General features: G+C 43.6%; 1 protein-coding gene across 1 annotated transcript in view; it reads left to right on the top strand.

The window, feature by feature from the left end:
• LOC147717715 (E3 ubiquitin-protein ligase TRIM39-like) overlaps window positions 1-22,168 on the top strand; it is a 305,695-nt gene that overhangs the window by 260,114 nt on the left and 23,413 nt on the right. Inside the window, exons 8-9 of the mRNA XM_086924496.1 lie at window positions 589-609; window positions 704-730. Coding sequence (XP_086780622.1) covers window positions 589-609; window positions 704-730 — 48 coding nt within the window. The remainder of the gene's footprint in view (window positions 1-588; window positions 610-703; window positions 731-22,168) is intronic.

Genomic DNA, 22,168 nt, shown 5'->3' on the forward strand with positions numbered 1-22,168 from the left:
GAGAAAGACTCAAGTGAGACAAGGGGCCTCCATTTTAGATATGTCGTATTACCTTGTAGTGATGATTCTGACCTGTTAATATGAGACCAATGTCTTTCAAGTAATCTGATTAGTAACCACAGGTATGCAATTAGTAGTCTATCTACTCTGAATCAACAAGGTATAATCGGATTAGTCAACCCCCAAGAAAAAATTGAGAAACCACCCCAGTGCGATTGCTCGTATGGTTATTTACAAATAAAAAGTGAGTGCATCTTGACAATCCCCCTCCCCCGGGTACATTGGCTGATGCTTGTATTAACTACTCCTCACCTTGTACTGTGAGAATTTGAAAATGCAGTAACTTCCGGGCTTCACCATTCCTTTGGAAATGATATGATACATCACTAATGCTCACTGTAAGCTAGTGCGTGAGGGATGGATAAGAGGGAGGAATGAGGGGTACATAGAATTATAGCTTGAGGAGTACCCGGTGGAGGGAAGGGTGAGATTATGTGGCGGTAGAAGGGTTGTTTCAATAAATTGGAAAACAAGTAAGAATGGACTGATATGATTTGAGATCTAATGTATAATTTTTTTTTTATACAGCCACTTTTCCTACAGCACGGGGTAAGTTTCATAAATACTAATGAATAGTTTTGTTTAATCTAATACCATTGTTAGATTTGACTTAACAATTACTCCATTTTCTTCTTACTTTCAGAATGGACGTACATTAGAACTTGGGCAAGTGAGTAAAAATCTTTCATGTTGACAGTCAGAAACTCTTAAATCTGGATGGAGGCTTCCAGAAGCTTGGAGTGAAAGGGAGGGCAATGACAATGCAGACAAGGCACATACGACTGTGGGAGAGTATATAAAACATCTGGGGTCAAAGTAAGTTTTGAAGAAGTATATAGACTGATTTGGAGCCACACTGTCACGTAAAAATAACCTAACTCATATAAAACGTATTATTCAATGTGCTATAGGGGCACAACGTGTTTGCACCTTAGAAAGGAGCCACCATATCATTGTAGTGACTGGCAACAGATGCAATCCATACTTCATACACAAACCAGTTCTAACAAGTATTGGCAAAGCCAATAGGTCTCGCCTATGCAAGAGCAATTGGCTTTGCTAATGCGTTTAAGCCATGTTGTACACTTGCATGGCTACTGTTCAGCATGGCTAAAGTTTGTGGCATAGAGTGGGGAGGCATAAAGTGTAGTGGCGTAGAGTGGCATAGAGTGTTTTGGCGTAGTGTAAGTTGCATATCATGAAGGGACGTAGAGGGGCATAGTGTTGTGACGTAGAGTGGAGTAGAGTGTTGTGGAGGGGCTCAGAGTGATGTGAGGTAGAGTGTCATAGAGTGGAGTAGGTGTGGCATGGAGTCGCATAGAGTGAAGTGCCGTGGAGGGGCAAAGAGTTTCGTGGAGTGGCACAGAATAGTGTAGAGTGTTTTGTCGTAGAGTAGAGGGACGTGAAGTAGAGCATCGTAGGGATGTATGACGTTACCACGCGTACTTTTACAACGCGTACCGTTACCACGCTACTTTTACCACGCAAGTCGTTACAACGACTTGCGTGGAGGGGCGCTGGATAGTAAATTATTTAATTTACTATTCCAACTCCAGTCCCCGTGGACTCTAGGGAAAGGAGTTGGATAGTAAATTAAAGTATTTACTATCCTGGAGCACCCCCCAGCGCATGTCGTTGTAACGACTTGCGTGGTAAAAGTAGCGTGGTAACGGTACCGCGTTGTAAAAAATGCGTGGTAACCGTTGTATACCGCATCGTAGAGTAGAATGATGTAGAGTGGAGGTTCATAGAGTGGCGTATCACAGTGTAGTGCTGTAGAGTGTAGTGTGGTAGAGTGTCAAGGAGTTGGGTGTTGTGGAGTGGAAAGGCATAGATTGGAGTAGAGTGGCATACAGTGGAGGGGTGTAGAGTGGTAGCACAGATTGAAGTAAAGTGTCAGAGAGTGGAGTAAAGTGTTGTATCGTGGAGTTGAGTAACGTGGCACCAAGTGTTGTAGATTGGAGTGGCATTGGGTGGAGTAAAGTGACCTAGAGTGTTGTGGAGAGACCGGAAGTGGCATAGAGTGGAGTGGAGTATTGTGTCATAAAGTAGAGGGGTTGTGAAGTGTGGTAGAGTGGAGGACCGTGGAGTGATGTAGCATAGAATGGAGTAAAGTGTGCGAGAGTGGAGTGGTGTAAAGTGGCGTAGCAAAGAAGGCTGTACAGTGTCATAGTGTGTTGTGGACTGGTGTAGAGTTGAAGTGGCATTTTGTGATAGCACACTGCCATTACATGCAGCACATTTTCAATTGAAATGGCTTTTACATTTGCACAGATATACAGTGTTACTGATAAAACTATACAACACAAAAACTGTAATGTGTGGAAATGGCATCAGCAAGTGTATTGAGTATTAAAATATGTTTCCTCAGCACTTCAAATTTTTTTTTTAAAAGTGCTTCTTTTGTGCTTTACTAATTATGATATATTCTGAAATATTTTTTAAAGTTTATTTACAGACATTGAAATTTTGTTGTGTGCTAGAAACAATAACATCCTACAGTCTTTTGTCTCACATGTGTACCCAGTAGTATTGTTACATAAAAATCCTCTCGCTTTGAAGTCCTAGAACGAAAAGTAAACACCGAGCTCCCTCGGAAGACAGACCCTGACATTTGACCTCAGCAAATATAACAGCATAAGAACTAAATTTAAAGACCTATTTAAAGAGAAAAAGCTTTTGGAAGGATACATTAAACAGATCTACTCCACAGGATGGACTACTCAATCTTGATAGCCTAAAACAAATAAAGTCAGCAAATAGAAAGCAACCAAATGGGAAACCACAAAGCCATTGGTAAGCAATGGGCAGAATGCATTGCCAGTGAAGCTTTTTGAACGTCCCCTAGATGTCTTCAGCAAACCAGACAGCTTCACTGTCGACTTCGACCTAATATGTAGTGGTGCCCCTGAAATCAGGCCTTATATTCTTCCTTCCTGACTAGTTCTTTCAGCTCTGGCCTTGGATGGGGGTCAGTGGCCTTGAAATCACTGTGGGTCATCTTTTACAGTTACATGTCTACATCTGGAAAGAGTTTTGAAACTCACCTCTCGCCTTTACCATTTAGCTTCCTGAACTGGAATCTTAAAAAAATACCAAGTGTTGTTACTGTAACTTTAGATAAATCAACATTTATATTCTCAATAGGTTCAGAGTAAAACTAATTTCATTTTCAGTCACATATTCTTTATTGTGGTAACATTTTGTGGCTATAGAAATTAAAATTATATTTAGCAGCTTGTCAGTCCTGATCCTGAGCAGCACAAACTCTTAACAATTTTGTTAAAACACTAGCTAAACAAATTTTTTACTTTCTCTCCGTCCTGCAGTGCATCAGGTTTTGGTCTCGGTACAACTCTGCCAATGCACTTCAATCCTGAAGCCATTTAGTCAATGGACAATACAGATAATTAATTATTATAGCCAACGTTGATCCCACTGCCTCACAGAGGGTCCTGACTTTATCTCAACAACATATTCACTTTCCTTTGAAGCACAGCAGCAAAAGCAAAAACAACAGAACATTGAGATACAAATAAATCTATTTTAAACGCTGGGACAGTTGCCACAAGTGAGCTCTAGAATGTATGTTTTAGAATGAGATTCAATACCAACCCTGAGCCAACTCCCTCTCATTCCACCTCTCTTCATTCCTCTTTGGTCTGCTCTGTGTGTCAGGAGGATGTTTGAGCTGCCCTATGTGTGAGGAGGAAGTTTGAGCTGCCCTGAGTGTGGAGGATGTTTGAGCTGACCTTTGTGTGAGGAGGATGTTTGACTTGGCCTGTGTGGGAGGAGAATGTTTGAGGTACCCTGAATGTGAGAAGGCTGTCTAATCTGCCCTGTGAATGAGGAGGATGTTTGATGTGCCCTTGGTGTGAGAAGAATGTTTTTTTCTTTTTTTTATCGAGTGGATTACCAACAGAAAGAAAAACGACAACAAAAAGAAAGAGACTACACAATTGCCTAATACATCTTATATACATTAAAACAGTTGATTCCTGAATACATCCATAAAGTGCTAGTGCGATGAAGATAAAGTGCTAAGAGTGGGATCAAGGAATATCAACAACATATAAGAAATTACAGCATATATCCACTAGGACAATTAATTCATGAATGCATTGGTAGAGTGCTAGTACGGAGGGAATAAGGTGCTAACAGTAGAAGATCGATGATAGAGTGCAAATATCACTAAAATATACGAAAGAGAGATAACCATTATTAAATATGTCGATAGCAGCATCTTGTTTTACATCCAATTAAAACCAAAATGATAAAGTGCAGTCTAGTAAACAAATGTTAGATGCCCTCTTGGTCAAATACCGTCTATATAATGGGTTAGCTCTATGGCCCTTTGGGGGTGTGAGTGTTGAGTTCCATTTTAAAATGCATTGTTGGAAAACCCTGACCAGGTCACTAGAAATTTTACGAAGAGACTCTATATGTTTGGTGTATGCGTCCTCCCAAATGTATGTCTTGGCCATCTACTCTTGCCAGTGCTGGGTCGAAGGCGACTTATCAGACTTCCAATTCTGTAGAGTTAGGGACCTAGCCAATGCTCTGGCTATAGAGCAAAAATATTGCTGATATTTTGACAACTGCTGGACCTCTATTGAACACCCAAAAAGAGGAAGACACTACTAGCTTCCATTTCCAGAGACCACACAGAAATTTCACCTCTAGCCGCAAGTGTACTGCAACAACGAGGTCTCATATGGCTCATAAACAGCTGTAGGATTGCAATCTAAACCCGGTAGGAAGGCTGTGTTCTCAAAGAAACACTTTACAATTTCCATGCGCTCTCATGTGACACAATAAACTCAACAGAGCCCAATCTTCTCCCCTAGAACTGTGATGTTCTCTTTTAGGAATTGAAACGGGTAGCAAATGACAAGCATTTCATTACGTTACCACCCCCTTTTGTACCGCTTTTGGCCGCCATAATGTGGCAGGCTACGCTCAGACGTGAGTCCCTTGCTCTCTTTGCCACTGGATTCAAGCAAGCCCCCTTACCACCCCCTTTTATAAGCATTTCATTAGCGCAGCCTTTGTTTGGTGCTTAGATGAAAATAACCTTGTTGTCAAGTAATTATCCTCTTTTCAGGAATCACAGATCACCCATGCCATTTTAGAATTACTCACAACCAGAGATGCCCTTCATGACCAGAGATGCCTTTCAGATGTGCTCTTAATCACCTCTTTGCTGACCTGTAGATGAGTGTTTTTATCCCTACCATTTCATTACAGAGACCTTCAATGACCTTCACCAACCATCCTTCAGAGTCGCAGCGGCTAAACTGTGGAACAGTCTGCCCTTTGACATCCGACAAATATCACAACTCCTCCCCTTTCGGAAACGTATCAAGACCTGGCTATTTCCCTAACTCTAGAAACAGAATGGAGGCAGCACCAAGTATGAAGTAGACCAGGACCACGTAGTATCAAAAATATATTTTCTTTTATTTTTTCATTTATAAGACAGCCAACGCGTTTCGCTCCCCAACCATGGGAGCTTCGTCAGGGCAAGGATGTTATTAGATCTTGAAGCAACGGAATGACGTCAGTAAATACGTTTGACCAAAACAGTACAGAAGCCGATATCAAAATTCTGATATCCGGATAATATTATAAACACGTCAAGGGCTTATGGGTAAAGTGTACGATTATCCAAGAAGGTAATATTCCAAAAAATAATGTAAAATTTTTGACGTCCAAAGACAGGCACGTGCGCAGACCTTAATAAGCTGCTACCACAGATGCTCCACGCGTCCTGTTACTGCAGTGTCCCCATGACGGATTCGATCGAAGGAAACAATTCTATTAAATCCCTCATTCCAAAGGTTCAGAACTACAGGGACTGTGGATCATTTCTGAGAGTTGTTAGCGAGTCTGGATACTTTTTGAATGTTACTCACAAAGTATTATTAATTATTTAATGATTGCAGCGCACAGGTTCACACGCAATTTGGCTATCTTGAGGAGGTTGTGAGAGCCTAGAACATCTGATATACCATACTGCAGCTTGCACAGCTTGATATAATAGTGCAGGTGAGATCTCACCTTTTTTTTTTTTTTTTACTAATGTGGCAGCAACCTTCACCATTGCTGCTGACAACTTGATGGACTGATAACTACTCCTGGGCTTAATCTCTACTCTAGTATTCTGATTCTGAGTGAAACATTTTTGTAGCCACATGATTTGCATCTTAACGTCAAATGTCCAGGAGCAGGAATGGGTTAACTTTCTCACAGAGAAAATTAAACCGAAACAGTCTAAAGACGTAGGCGACTGTCAATCACCACCAACGGGCATGGTTCAGTCACCAGTGTATGAATTAGTCATATTAAAAAATCATTCCCATTATGCAACAGGATATAATAAACATAATAAATAAAGGCAAAAGCGACAGACCTCCCTGCCCGAATGGTATCCCGCAAGCCACATTAAAAAATGATTTGGAATACTGGAGTACACATCTAGAGAAGCTTTACGCTGATGTTGAGATCAATAATCAGGTTCTAGACTGTTGGCAGGGATCAATCATAACCCCAATTTACAAAGTAGGAGATAGAACTATCCCTTCAAATTACAGGCAAATGCCTTACAGGATGTTGAAGCTAAATAGTTTGCCTCACTAATCCTTGATGATCTGGTCAACTGGGGGCATATGTATCATCCGTTTTTTTTGTCGCAAACGCTGTGATTCGCAAAATAGCAGCGTTTGCGACCAAAAAAACGGGATTTGGAATGTATCATGCAAAATGCCTTGCAACATTAAGGAATCGCAAATTTTGCAATTCCTTAATATTGTGTAAGCATTTAAGAAATCTCAAATTGCGATTTCTTAATTGAAATGTATTAAGCATTTCAGTTTTGCGGTTTTTGACTAAGAAATCGCAAATTACCACCAACTTGTAGTTGGTGATAATTTGCGAATTCTTTTAAAAATGCACTTTTTAAAAATTCTAAAGGTGCCATGTGACGCTCATGTATGTGCGCCATATTCGCACACATGTCAAATTTAGGGGTGCAGCAGGGTGTCCTTAAGACACCCTTGCACCCTTGAAATTATTCTCAATTTGCGATTAGCAAATTGCGAATGGCAAATTGAGAATAATTTCACATTCATCCCTATGGGCCTCCTGGCCCAAAGAAATGAATGGGAAATTATTCCTTAATTGCGATTAGCAATTTGCTAATCGCAATTAAGGAATTTTAAGAAATCGCTAAATAATAGCGAATTTCTACATACATCCCAATTTGCAATTCCCAAATAGCGATTCCTTAAAAATCGCTATTTGGGAATCGCAAATGATGGGGATGATATATCTGCCCCCTGGTCAGGGGAATGCAATTTGATCACAAAAAATCAAACAGGATTCAAAAAGGGGATTGGAACTATCGCTAACATTCTGTCAATTTCTCTAATAGTAGAAAAATGTAAGAACAAGAATCAGGATCTGCACTTGTGTTTCATAGACCTAAAAGCTGCATTTGACAGCATACACTGTAAACTACTGTGGGCAAAATTAAAAGCCTGGGACATACCAGAGAAAATCTTAAGGGGTCTACTGTTGTTTTATACAGATACTTGGGTTCGAGTGAAGCTTGGAGATGGTCCTAGAATCTCTAGAAAAGTGTATACTACCATGGGCATGAAACAGGGGTGCGTGCTGGCCCCGCACCTCTTTAACTTATTCATTTCAGACCTATCTTGAAAGTTCAATGGAATTAATTCACACTCACGAATTGAGGTAAGCTACAACTAATTGCACCTTGCCTACGCAGATGACATTGTTCTCTTGAGTCTAACCAAGGTTGGTTTGACAAGGCTAATTATGGAATTCTCTGAATTTCTGTCCACAAATAAGCTGGAACTTAATAAATCCAAAACAATCAATCAATCAATCAGTGACACTTATAAAGCGCGCTACATACCCGTGGGGTCTCAAGGCGCTGGGGGGGGGGGGGCCGCTACTGCTCGAACAGCCAGGTCTTCAGCTTCTTCCTGAAGGAGAGGTGGTCTTGGGTCAGGCGCAGGTCGGTCGGGAGGGAGTTCCAGGTCTTGGCGGCCAGGTGGGAGAAGGACCTTCCTCCTGTAGTCGCTCTTCGGATGCGGGGGACGGCGGCGAGGGCGTGGTTGGCTGATCGGAGGTGGCGTTTGGGAGCGTAGAAGTTGACTCGGCTGTTGAGGTAGCTCGGGCCTTGGTCGTGTAGGGCTTTGTGTGCGTGGGTGAGGAGGCGGAAGGTGATTCTTTTGTTGACGGGGAGCCAGTGAAGGTCTCGCAGATGTCCGGAGATGTGGCTGGTTCGTGGGATGTCGAGGATGAGTCTGGCTGAGGCGTTCTGGATCCGCTGGAGTCTCTTCTGGAGCTTGGCGGTGGTCCCGGCGTAGAGGGCGTTGCCGTAGTCCAGTCGGCTGGTGACGAGGGCCTGGGTGACGGTCTTCCTGGTCTCGGTGGGGATCCACCAGAAGATCTTCAATGCTTATTACAAACCGACTTGCCCCACAACATAACATCTGGCTAGAAGGCCAATGACTGGAGAATGTATCCAGCTACAAGTACTTGGGATATTATATAGATGACATGTTATCCCTTCGTGATCAGAAAAACTACATGACACAGCAAGCGGGCCCTAACATTCGCATTCAGGGCATTGGCAAAGAAATTGGGACGGGCCATCATTAAGGCCACTCCTGTTGACCATATCCGCCAAAGTACTGCCAACCTTATCTTATGCTAGCACCGCTATGCATGGGAAGGACTCTGGGATTCTTAATAATTTAATAACAAGTATTTATGAAAAGGTTCTTCAGCTCCCCATGATCGCCTCACACGCGCAAATGTGCCTAGAAGTTGGGCTAATGAATGAAACACTGGGTAGACTTTATACATACATAAAGGTGTGGTACCTGATAAAACAAAACACAGAGGAAAATAACCTCAATGAATCATTATGGTTGGAACTAGAAAAGGAAAAGAAATCGCCGGACCCAATTTTTGGACTACGCGCTTCAGGCAACTTGTACTATTGATCTCTGGAATAAAAAAAGCATTGGAATAGCCAATAGGTCTTGCCTTTGGGACCTTATACGTTTTTAGCTATGTAGCACATTATGTTTCCATTTATTTCTCATCCTTACCTGTATTGATGTATTTCAAAGACCCATTAATCGCGAAAAGTTACTTCACTATGTCCATCCAGGGCTTACAATTCTCGAGACAAAATTGGTGCATTCAAACCCCACTGCACACCATAGCCTTCTGTAAGAAGGGCTGCGTTTCCATCCCACCCTTACTGTTGTCTCCTCATCTGGGCCTTGGTTCTGTGCAGAGTAATGCAGACACAGAACGCCATGCCAGGATGCTACACAACAACGGAGACATGAAAGGCCATTCGTGAAGAGGCATTTGTGAATACACTCGACCTGCACCAAAACGTGTATCAACTTCCAAGCCCGACGCATGTTATCTGTGTTTTGCGTTTGCCATCTTTCTTCCCACATTACAGGCACCCTCTCCTGCGCTTGTGTTTTCTGAGGGCCTAGAAATTCACATCCAACCCTTCTCAAGCAGCCTCCCGATACAACAACAGCCTACATTTTTGTGGAATTGAACAAACAAGTCCACCGACTGGGATAGAGTAAGTATAGCTTTGTATGCAATGAAATCTGAAAGGTACCAACACAGACACAGCAACACCATTACCTAATCAGAGCAGATGGCTCGTAAACGCCCCCTCTGAGTAGTATCGAAAGCATCGTGCACACAGGTATGTGTGCAAAAAAAACAACCCTGCTCCGCCGAGGCATTTACACAAGATCCAGGGCCCACACATACTGTGTGCCCTCGGTCGAGGACTGTGCTGCCGGGCTTCCTTTGCCTCCTCACTCCTGCAGCATGCCATGATGGATTCCAGAGTAATTTTTCCTCCCGGCAGCCCACCCATCAACCACCACCACCTCCCCTACCACCACAACCCAAAAAAAAACCTGTGAGAAGCCCCTGCATTGTTAACGCTGCCTGGTGTCCCGGTGTCCTGTAAATCGGTTCTGCTGCTGCTGCCTCTCTCTGTCAGTCGCCTGGTCCAACTCCACCTGCGCCTCCTCCTCTCTAAATCATGCAGCAAACAACATGGAAACATCCACTGGAGCACAGCAGAGAGACAAGCAAGGCTCCCCTCCCACCCGCTTTTTTTCTTTCTATTTTTTTTTCGCTACACCCCAACCTCTGATCAGGAGTCACCAATATGAGCTTCCTTTCATAAAACTAGATTAACAAGCCACTGCAAGAGGGGGAGCAGCCTCTGCTTGCGCGAGAAAATAAATAATAAATAAGTAAATTAACAAGCGAGCCCGAAGCGGACAGCGCTGAAAATTATTAACAAACACGGCGGAAGCGGACCCCACTGAAAAAGAAAATGAAAGAGTGCTTAACAGGCTTATAAAAGAGACTGTGTTACTTTACCAGTAAAACATCCAGTCTGGGTGGGCGGAACAAAAAGGAGACAGGGCGGTAACAAGACGCGACTAAAAAGCCTTACTCGCAATAAAAAGCCAGAGTTTGCCATAAACAAAGACTCAACAATGACGCAAGCCAATAAAATACGAGGCGGAGACTACACTCCACTTCTGAATGTTATTGATTACAAGAGGGCTCGCAGAGCGAGCAGCGCATGCGTGCTGCAACGTCAGGCAAGACCTACACATGCGTTTTCCAACATTCAGGCTGGCACTAACTAAAGCCGCAAAATTCCATTCGCTGCTAGTTGACAAAAGCATCTTTTCCCAAAGATCTCACTCGTGGACAGTGATCAATAACTACCAAATCCTTAAACAAGCAGCCTACCTAGATTCTACTTTCTTTATTCATATAAAAAGACAACTAACGCCATTGCGGTTTGGGAGTTCCCTACTCTGGCGGATGCGCCGCACTGGAAACACTTGCAGGAAAAAGAATGTTGACTTTGCAGCAGTAAAAAGGAAGATTTTATTGATCTTGTATGTCACTGTAAGAAACTGCAACCAGCGTGAATAAGTAGAGCATTCTTGGATAGAGGAATTAACTCATGTAGAACTACTATCCTAGAGGACTGGACCCAACCGTTCCCCAAATGAAGTGTAAATGTATAACGTTTTTACGCACTCAGGAACAAGCACTGAAAGCAGAAGCACTTTAAAGAGCTAACTTTAACAGGCAGCTATTAACATTTGCCATGGTACTGAGGAGGAGACGATACAGGAAGTCATCTTCAATTCTCTGATTTAACAAAGTAGACCTCCCTTTAGTGGTACTGTCAATACAATTTGTTAGTATGTAACAAAGAGTCTTACAGATGTAACTCAAGGCCAGAAAGGAAGTAAAAAATAACCTGACGCTGATATTGTTTACTTCAATTTTATTCATTTTATTGGTTTCACCATATGTCAGCAAGTAAAACAAGGAAGTAAGAGCAATATTGATGCACGTTACACACTGATTTTATGTTGCTGTTTGCACGCTTTATGATGGTTTTTATATTGTAAAAATGTTACTTGTTTTAAATTTTTGAGTGAAGGAAATGTTGTATGTAAAATTGTTATGGATTTAACTAACTAAACAATAAACTAATAATACTAATATTAGACCCCTCATTCCAAAGGTTCACAACTACAGGGACTGTGGATCATTGCTGAGGGTTGTTAGCGAGTCTGGATACTTTTTGAATGTTACTCACAAAGTATTAATAATTATTTAATGATTGCAGTGCCGAAGTTGCACACTCAGTTTTGATATCTTGAAGAGGTTGTGAGAGCCATCTGATATACCATACTGCAGTTTGCACAGCTTAATATAATAGTGCAGGTGAGATCTCACTTTTTTTTCTTTCTATGTTTTTTACTGATGTGGCTGCCACCTTCACCATTGCTGCTGACAACTTGATGAACTGATAACTACTCCTGGGCTTAATCTCTACTTTAGTATTCTGATTCGGAGTGATACATTTTTGTAGCCACAAGATTTGCATTGTCACTTTGTTGTTCACAAGTCGTTACTGGACATGTCTCTGGCTACATTGGTCTGACTTGTTGGCAGAGCTCATCCGATCCAATGGAGTTGCCAGGCAAATGAGGAAGGGTGAAATACATTAATACATCAAAATATAGAATGCTACAAGACAATTAATAACAGTAAGGGTGTCCAGCTAATTTATGGGAGTTGACAAAACAACAATTAAATCTTAGAACCTATTCAAACGCAAGGGAGCATGTGCCACAGGATGCAATAACCCTGTCCCCCCTCCTGAGGTAAATGGAAAGTTACACTTGTACATGGTATTATAATGTAGGTCACCACAGGTGTCACTGCAGTGCTGCCTCTGGGCTGATCGTAATAGCGTTGAGACCCCTGATCGAGGGGGCGGAGTACAGGAGCATTCACCTTATGGGAGCAGCGTGGGGGGGGGGGGGGTAGACCCTGTCGGAGGGTGAACTGCTTGCCCACACTGCATAGAAGAGCATAATGCAATTGGTCACTGCAAGGGCCAGTGGGTTGGAGGATTGAATTACTGGAAGGCCTGAGTTTGTACTGTTTGGCGGAGTGCTATTTCTGCACTGCTTTGGGGCATGACTTGCCTGGGTTACTAGGGTGCTTCCCGACAGGCGCAGCTTATTTCCCATGGTATGTACATCATATGCACTCCAGGAGTGAGTAAGTTCCTCGGTCGGGGGGGCTTCGGCACAACTTTTTCAGGGCTCTGCTGAAATTCTGGCTTAGTTGGGCAAATGCTTGAATTCTTGAAACGTTCTATGTCCAGATGCGCGAGGCGCGTCATTATTTTGTTCATGATGCAGATAGGACAAAGGAAGGGGGCGTGGTAGACTTCTAACTCTGTTCAGGCTTGATGTTAATAGATATCAGGAGGGTCTATGGCATCGATTATAACTGTGTCTCCTAGAGTTTTCTCATATAAACATAAGAATTGTTGAATTCACGTGTCATGCAATTTAGACTTTTCAGCTTATCCTTTGAAATACTTGGTAAACAATGTAAGACGTTCGAGAAAGTTCCTATCATCCATCTGCACGGAAGTGGCATCACTGGTTTCCTGCCAAAATCGTCTTTAAAAGAAGAAGCATTGAAGGAGGATTTTATTCATCAGGATTCATCTCTCCCGGAAGTTACATGATTGGTTTCCCGCCAACACTACCTTTCAAAGTAGAGGCTAAGCAAAGTGACTTAATTTTCCATCATCCATTTGCACAGAAAGGGACCTCACTGTTTTCCCGCCATGTTTAAAAGATGCCAAACACAATGATTGCATTTTTCATCATCCATCTCCAGCAAAATCACTGCATTTTCTATCATCCATCTGCACAGGATGACTCATCACTTCCTGCGTTCCTGCCTTCCTGCAGCGCTTGTCTGGCGAAGCTCTTCATTTTTAATTACCCGTTTTACTCTAGCTTATTTTTTTTAGGTTGGACACTTAATCCCTGTTTTTAATTCTGTGGCCTCGCACACTCGCACTGCTGTCACCCTTACTCGCATATAAATGATTTAAACTCACTGCATTTTGTGGGTCCCTGCCCCTGACTCGTTTCGGCCATATTGAGTAGGGTCATCTTGTGTGCTGTAGTCCTTCCTCTATCTCTTTAGGCGGACTTAAAAGGTAGCCATGCTGATGCGCAGCGGCCACGCGCAGCGGGGACGCCAGACTGACGCCGGAGTTACGCCAGAGTTCAGCCCGTCTGCGCCCGTCCGTGCTGAGGACGGGCTGCGGGCTGGGCTGGACTCTGTTCCATCTCTTCTCCATTCGTCTGCTTCAAGATATTCTAGATCGGATTTATTGGCATTTAGACCGGCCTTATTGCCATGCTTTCATCGCTATGCACCTGAGGGGATTCTGCACGCCTACAAGTGTAGGGCTTGTTCGGCCTCTCTTGATTTCTCTCGCACTGGCACTGTAATTCCTTATGCCTCGCCAATACATTCCGATGTACTCGTGAGATCGGGCCTCTTGGTCAATGCTCGTTCGCTCATCAAACACAACATCGCTTTTCACGATTTTGTTGATGAGCGACAGCCAGACTGGGTCTTCATTACAGAGACTTGGGCCTCAGACACCTCAGGACATGACCTGATCTTGGCCATTCCTGATGGATATTCTCTTTACAGGCAGGATAGACCTCTACGTAGAGGAGGAGGTATCGCCATTCTTAGTAAAACCTCCTTTCCCTGTGTGATAAAATCTCTCTCTATACCCTCAGATGGGTTCGAAGCCCTATATTTTTGTATTACCCTTTCTCCTTCGGTCTCTTTTTCGGGGATCTTGCTATACAGGCCCCCTGGTCTCAGAGCCAGTTTCCCTGTAAAACTGCTGACACTATTGGAACCCTATTTTGGAAAATCCGCCTTCACCATCTTGGGTGATTTTAATTTTCATCTGGATGAGGCTAACTCAAAGGACACTATATCTCTCGTCGATTCGTTAGGTGCTTGTGACCTTGCCCAACTGGTTAATAGTCCCACACACAAGGCTGGGCACACACTTGATGGGGTGTTCTCCAACGATTCCAGGCTCTCCACTGGCCCCCCGCTTCCTTTGGTGTGGACTGACCATTTTGGCGTCCCACTGGAACTCTCTATTCCCGCTACTTGCCCTATCAACATGGAAACCTCTCCATTCATTCCCAGGCGAAACTTTAGGAAAATCTCGGATGAGGCCCTTGCTCCCTTTGTCCCTCCTTCCGAATTACTATCTCTCAAAGACGCAGCTGCTGCAGCTCAAGAACTGACAGACTCTATTGCTAATGCAGTGGAACAACTTGCCCCATCATCTTTGCGCTATGTTGCTAGCCGAAAACCTACAGCACCGTGGTTTTCTGACCAGCTGCGACTCTTGAGGCGGGGCTGTAGGAGTAGTGAGAGAACCTGGAGGAAATCTTGGGACCCTAAAGATCGTGAGGCCCACAAGTCTGCACTGCGGGAATACAAACAGAGAGTGGTGACAGAGAAACAGGAATACTTCTCCAATCTCACAAGCTCCCTCTCTTCTTCTAGGGAGCTCTTTAAAATCGCAGACACCCTTTGCTCCCTGCAACTACCTGATCCCGTAGTCAGTTCGCAAGAACTCTGTAATAACATCTCCGACTTCTTCCACAATAAAATTCTCGATATCCATACCTCTTTGGAAGCTCAGTGCCAAGCGTTGGATCAAACTGTTCCATCTGTTATTTCCAGCCTGGACTGCCTAGCTACAGATTACTCCTGTTCCCTTGCTCAATTTCCCTCTCTATCTTTAGAGGGACTTAATCTGTTGCTAGACAAGACTAAATCTGCCTCCCCCCAGGATCCTATACCTTTGAAAAAACTTAAAGAATGTAGAAACTGCCTTCTTCCTCCCATGCTTGAGGTAATGAATATGGCTATTATCCAGGGTTCCTTTCCATCGGTATGGAAGAAGGCTATTGTGAAGCCTCTCCTTAAGAAGCCGTCCCTCGATCCGGCCCTTTTGAAAAACTTCCGGCCGATCTCCCTCCTGCCTGCCCCCGCCAAGATGTTTGAGGCACATCTTAATTTGCATTTGTCTTCTTTCCTTGAGTCATCCGGATACCTTGACAACACGCAACATGGTTTTAGAAAACACCATAGTACTGAGTCCGCCCTCACCTGTGTAGTCGACAACATCCGACGCAAAGTGGACTCTGGCCTTACCACGGTTTTGGTCTTGTTGGATCTCACGGCCGCGTTTGACACCCTATCCCCGGCCATTCTTACATCTCGGCTTAGGGAAGCTGGTGTCACGGGGTCGGCCCTGAGTTTCTCAACTCCTTCCTGCTGGAAAGAGAACAGAGAGTGATGCTTGGGAACCACCTCTCCCCTGCTAAGTCTCTGCAAAGTGGGGTGCCACAAGGGTCGGCGTTAAGTCCGACCCTATTCAACATCTATGTGGCTCCCCTGGCAAGACTAGTAAGTTCGCAGGGGATGGAGGTGGTGTCCTACGCAGACGACACCCAGATAATGGTGTCACTGGCTCACTCCTCCGTCAGGCTGCCAGCTTCAGGGTATGCATGCAGTATGTGGCAGACTGGATGACTTTAAATTCCCTGAGGCTGAACGGCGAAAAGACGGAGGTGTTGATTTTTGGGAAGGACCAAGATGCTTGGTCTGATGAGTGGTGGCCATCTTCGCTTGGCATCTGCCCCACCCCCTCCCAATCTGCCAGGAATCTGGGTGTAATATTTGACATCTCGCTCTCAATGACCCTTCAAGCCAATAGAACCGTGGCTACTTGCTGGGGTGTGATCAGCATACTCAATAAAATCCGAGGGTATCTCTCCCCCCAAGCTCGTAAACAGGTCGCAGTTGCCTTGGTAGGATCAAGGTTAGATTATTGCAACTCTCTTTATGCGGAAGCTAATAAAAGTCTTGTTCACCGACTGCAGATGGTGCAGAATGCGGCAGCTCGGTTTGCTCTGGCTCTCCCTAAATCCTCCTCCGCCACTGCAGCCAGGAAAGAACTCCATTGGCTCCCTGTCCACTACAGAATTTCGTTTAAAATTCTATGCCTGGCTTACAGAGCTTTGGTAGAAGGCCCCTCGAGCGCCATTGGTTCCCTTCTCACATGTTACGTCCCTACACGAGATCTTCGCTCTTCGGGACTTTGCCAACTGGTTGTTCCTCGGGCTAAATTAGCCAGATGGGGAGACAGAGCTTTCTCTGTGATTGCTCCGAAGCTTTGGAACTCTATCCCTATCCAAATAAAAACCCTTCCCTCAATTGAAACTTTTAAAAAGGCTCTTAAAACCTGCCTCTTCAAGAGAGCTTACCAATGAGAGAAGGTTGTAGAAGGGGGGACACTGCTGCTATATTTTATTTAGGCGCCTTGACGCCCATTGGGCTAAGTTTGCGCGCGATAAGAACCGGTTCATTCATTCATTCATTCACATCATTCAACTTTTCATGGAGTCCTGTCGCCTGGACGTCCCAAGAAAAAGGGCGAAACAGAAAAGAACATTGCCTGTTTAGGCTTGTTAAGGCCAGTAAAGGCCTTGTGCTTGTACCAGAACCCCTGTTCTGCTGAAATCTACGAGGTAAAATATAATCATGTGCCTAATCTAGTTCCCTATAGTGCCATTCTCAACTGTCACATTCAGATCTAGATGACCCAAACACTCGCATAGCATTCCCATCACAAATAGATCCAACCTCATGCACACCCCATTAGCTACCTCACTAAGGGCCATATGTATCAAGCAAATTTGCATTTGCGAATGCGAATTAGCTAAATGGAATGTATAAAGAAAAATTTGGTGCAAAATAAGGAATCGCAAAATTTGCTATTCCTTATTTTGCAATTGCATTTAAGGAATCGCACATTTTGCGATTCCTTAAATGCAATGTATAAAGCCAAAAAAAATTCCAAAATGCCCTTAAGGAATCGCAAATTACCACCAACTTCTATTTGGTGGTAAGTTGCGATTTCCTTTAAAAATGCACATTTCAGCATTTTTCAAAGTGCCATGAGACGCACATACATGCCCTTAGGGCATGTATGCGCACCACATGTGCACCCATACTTATTTCAGGGGTGCAACAGGGTGTCCTTTGAACACCCCTGCACCCTTGAAATTATTCTCAATTTGCGATTAGCAAATTGCGAATCGCAAATTGAGAATAAATTCCCATTCCTTCCTATGGGCCAGGAGGCCCATAGAAATGAAGGGGAAAGTATTCCTTAATTGCGAATTTGCGAATTTGCAATTAAGGAATATCAAGAAATCGCTAAAAAAATTGCGATTTTCTTGATACATACCAAATAGCGATTCTGAAATAGCGATTTCTTAAAAATCGCTATTACAGAATCGCTAATTGGTTTCTTGATACATATGGCCCTTACTCAAACTACAGAAGACCTATTCCAACTCATGCACATTAACTCCCTTTCTGCAGTCCTCCTCACACCAGACATTGCAGACCTCATCACCTATCACAAGCTTAACACCTTTGGAGATGTTTTTGTGCGTTTTTATTTTTTTGTGCATATTGAACAAGGTTCAGAGTATAGTTTTACGCTTGAATTTGCATGTATATACTAACAATAGGTTATTACCTTTGAAACAAATTAGATTGTTAAAGCGCATTTTCTTTGCTTATGCGAACTAGGCCTCAAATGGACTCTGATACCATCTTATTGAAAATGGATGTCACATTTACTGTTTATTGTTCACCGCTGTATACACTTAAGCAAAGTCACGTTTGTTTATTCTTTATTGATGGTGTTCTCATTGGAAGTCTCTAACATGGTGTCAGAACCTCTTTCATATGGCCATGCGGCATGCAGAGGTTACAGGGCCTGATCGTTTGGGGTTGAGGCTTTTTTTTTACTCCTGATGTCCCAAGGCCTGACCTGATTAGGATCCTAAGCAACTGAGCCCTTTCTACACTTGACTCTGTGGTACATATGGTAGAGTAATCTGAGGCTCCCACATGGGTGGGGAGTGTGAATACAGGTCAGTGAATACAACTCCTAACTCGGAGCACACAGCAGTGTAAAAACAAATCCATTTCCAGCCAAATACTTATTCTCATAATAAAAAGTATTTTATTTCTAACTCTGTAGTCAAAGCAGTGCTAGATAGATAGATATATTTGTATGTATATACATGCAAAAAAAGAAGCAGAGAATTTTGCGTACTTCTCAAGTTTAGGTGGAAAGCAGCTCCAATATAGAGCACTCTCAACCTCTAATTTATGCATCACTCTATGCCTGAAAGGGTTTTGTTTTAACTTATACTGGGTGCTCCCTTGTGTCTGGATCCTACGCTTAAAGACTTTGATTGAAAAACAGGCATTTGAGGTGAGCAGATAGAGTGTCGCTGGGGTTGAGAGTGCTTATATTGGAGCTGCTTTCCACCTAAACTTGAGTTCTCTGCTTCTTTTCTTGCATTAATTTATGTCACTCTATGCCTGAAAGCGATTTGCTCTGATATATATATATATATATATATATCACTAAAAAACATAGGTTTCAGGCACGTTATAGTTAGTAATTAGCATTTAAAAAACCTTGGAAATTCACTGAAAAAAACATAGGTTTTAGGGAAAGTTATAGTTAGTTGAACATTTCACTCGTACAAAACCAGAGAAATTCCCCCATTATAGTTAGTTCAGCTAACTATAACTTGCGCCCCCGCAAGTTATACACTAGGGAACACTATGCGTTGGGGTACCCCTGTGATTAGCATGACCTCTTCTGTGAGGCCCTAGTAAAATAGGGCGACGGGATTAAAACTACATCTAAGTCAGAGGTGCAGAAATATGCTACTTTAACTAGTAGTCGCGTTTGCAGAGTGGTGGAGAAAGAGTGCTGGGCCTCTGACCAGCGCTCAGGAATTCCGCTGTGTAGGACTTACAGGAGGTACCAGGAGGGATTCTTGGCCCCCAAACTCCCTCAGGACTAAATTGGACTTCATCCCCCATCCCGTAATATGCCACGAGGCACGTTTGCAGAGTGGTAGAAAAAGGGGGCCATGGCCTCCGAAGGCGTCTTAGCAATCTTACTGGAGATAACTGGAGATAACAAGAGGGGTAGTTGGCCCACAAGGACATCCTTGGGGGCCAACTTCCCAAACTATTACCTCCAGTCAGTCCCACACAACAGCACTGGTAAGTACTCGTACCAGGCCGTGCCCACTTTGCCCACCACTTTACAAACGCGCTCCCTGGCAGGCTCTTGGATGGGGATTGAAGTCCCCTTCACTGCTGGGGGTCCTTTAGGGGCCAACTAGCCTACCTTTTACCTCCAGTAAGCCCCACGCAGTGGGATTGGTGAGAGGTAGACAAAGGCCATTCCCCCTTTCTCCAATACTCTGCAAACGCGCCCCTTGCGCATTGTAAGTTGGGGGATTAAGTCCCCTTGAATCCTGAGGGTCCCTGGGGTCCAACTAGCCCACCAGGTACCTCCTGTAAGCACCACAGAGCTGCGTTGCAGAGAGGTGTAAAAAGAGGCGTGGCATGGCCCATCTCTGCAACGCAGCGCAGTGGCGCTTATTGTAGGTACCTAGGTGTTGAACTTACAATCAAAGGCACCACGCCCATCAAATTTCACACCATCTATCATCCTCCCGGTGAACGTGCCATCTTCACTGAAGAGCTAACTGACATAATATCTCATTTCTTAACAGACACAGAAGACATGTTCCTGGGTGACTTCAATATTCACTGGAACAACCCAGAAGACAACACTACACAGGTCCTCTCCACCCTGCTTGAAATAAACAACCTCAAACAACTGTGCAATGGACCAACTCACATCAATGGAGCTACACTGGATACGATCATCACCAAAAATGAGCTGGTCTCTCTGAGATCGATTTCTCCCATTGACTGGTCCGATCACCACCTCATATTGTTAAATATTGTCTCACATGTCAGAAACCATTCTATACATCCTGTCAAACCTAAGCCCTGGACAAGGAACATCAAAGGAATCCCCATAACCAACCTAGAATCCAGGATTCAGGCCCAGCTACTACCCCAACCCTCCAATACGACGACAGATGACCTCACAGCCCACTTTAATTCCACAATGACAGAGGTGTTAGATCAAGTAGCTCCATTCAAACTAAAAAAATTGAGATCAACCAAATCTATGTCCTGGTTCAATGGTGATCTTAATAACGAAAGGCGACAACTCAGACAATCGGAAAGGACTTGAAGACTAAACCCTTCGACTCTCCACCTAGCACAACTTAGGTCTTCCCGGCTGGCATATAAGAAACACAACTTTAGAGAAAAAGCCTCGTTCTTTCGCACCCAACTAGACCAGGCAAAGAATAGACCTAGAGAACTCTTCAAAATTGTAAAAAGTCAAACTAACGTCACACCGCCACAAGAAATAATTGCCACCCAGGATCGATGCGAAGAAATCGCAAAAAGTGAGCAATCCTTCATCCAAACCCCAAAGCCTCCCTCCCCCGCAAGCTACCCCCTTTTAACCACTCCTGACCAAACAGACCAAAATCTTACCACAGACAACTGAAGAATGGCGCTAATTGGTCAAACTTCAAACTCATGTCAGAAAGTGAAGTCTTCAATATAATTGCCAGCTTAAAGCCATCTTCCCACACTTTGGACCCCCTCCCATCCTCAATAGTAAAAAATCTCAACCACATTATTACCCCTTTTTGGACAAAAATCATTAACTCATCTCTCGCATCAGGTTGTGTCCCAGACTCCCTTCATCTAGGGCAAATCATCCTGTAACGACCGGATTCTCAGAACGAACAGGCTACTAACCGTAGCTAACCCAATCGTCACGTAACCACACTCTTCTCAGGCCACTATTTACAAGATATCTGGAGGACTCACCTGAGAAGATGAAAAGAGGCTATTTACAAGCCTATACAAGTAAAAATACTACTAACATCTAAAAGATCTCATATCTTATCCTATACTTACCTCACCTTGTCTGATTTAACGTCTTCCGATGATACCTATCTGATTTAACGTCTTCCGACGATACCTATCTGATTTAACGTCTTCCGCCAATGTATTTAACGTCTTCCGACGGTACCTATCTGATTTAATGTCTTCCGACGATGTATTTAATGTCTTCCGACGATATCCCTAACTCTTAGGACCAATATTATCTACACTTCCCGCTGGTATACCTGTTGTCTCCCGGCGGGGTGTTCTATGGTGTACCGACGATATTTACTATTCCTAATTTAGATGTACACATAAGAGTTGTCTTATTATTTCATTTGGGAGTTATTTCCTGTCAAATCCACCCTGTCCTCCATTTCTCAGTTACCTGTAAGAAGGGAATTACCCATCCTTCTATACGACAGCACCTGGTTGAAAAGAAAGGTTAATCCTGCTATGAAAACAACACTCAAATATATTGGGCATTACATCTTTATTCTACAATTAAACATAATAGCGTTAGCAACAAAGACATGATTGAAATTAGTCACCAGCTACAACCTAAAAAGGGAGTAAAATGAATGATTATATGTACTCAACTCAACACTAATTCAGAATGCCTCACCTTAAACGTGCGTCTTTCCATCTCAGCAGCGGAGCTGATCCCTCTCTCTCTCTTCAGTTTTCACTCGCT

Source organism: Lissotriton vulgaris, chromosome 5 (assembly GCF_964263255.1).
Source record: "Lissotriton vulgaris chromosome 5, aLisVul1.2, whole genome shotgun sequence".
In the NCBI taxonomy this organism is placed as follows: domain Eukaryota; kingdom Metazoa; phylum Chordata; class Amphibia; order Caudata; family Salamandridae; genus Lissotriton; species Lissotriton vulgaris.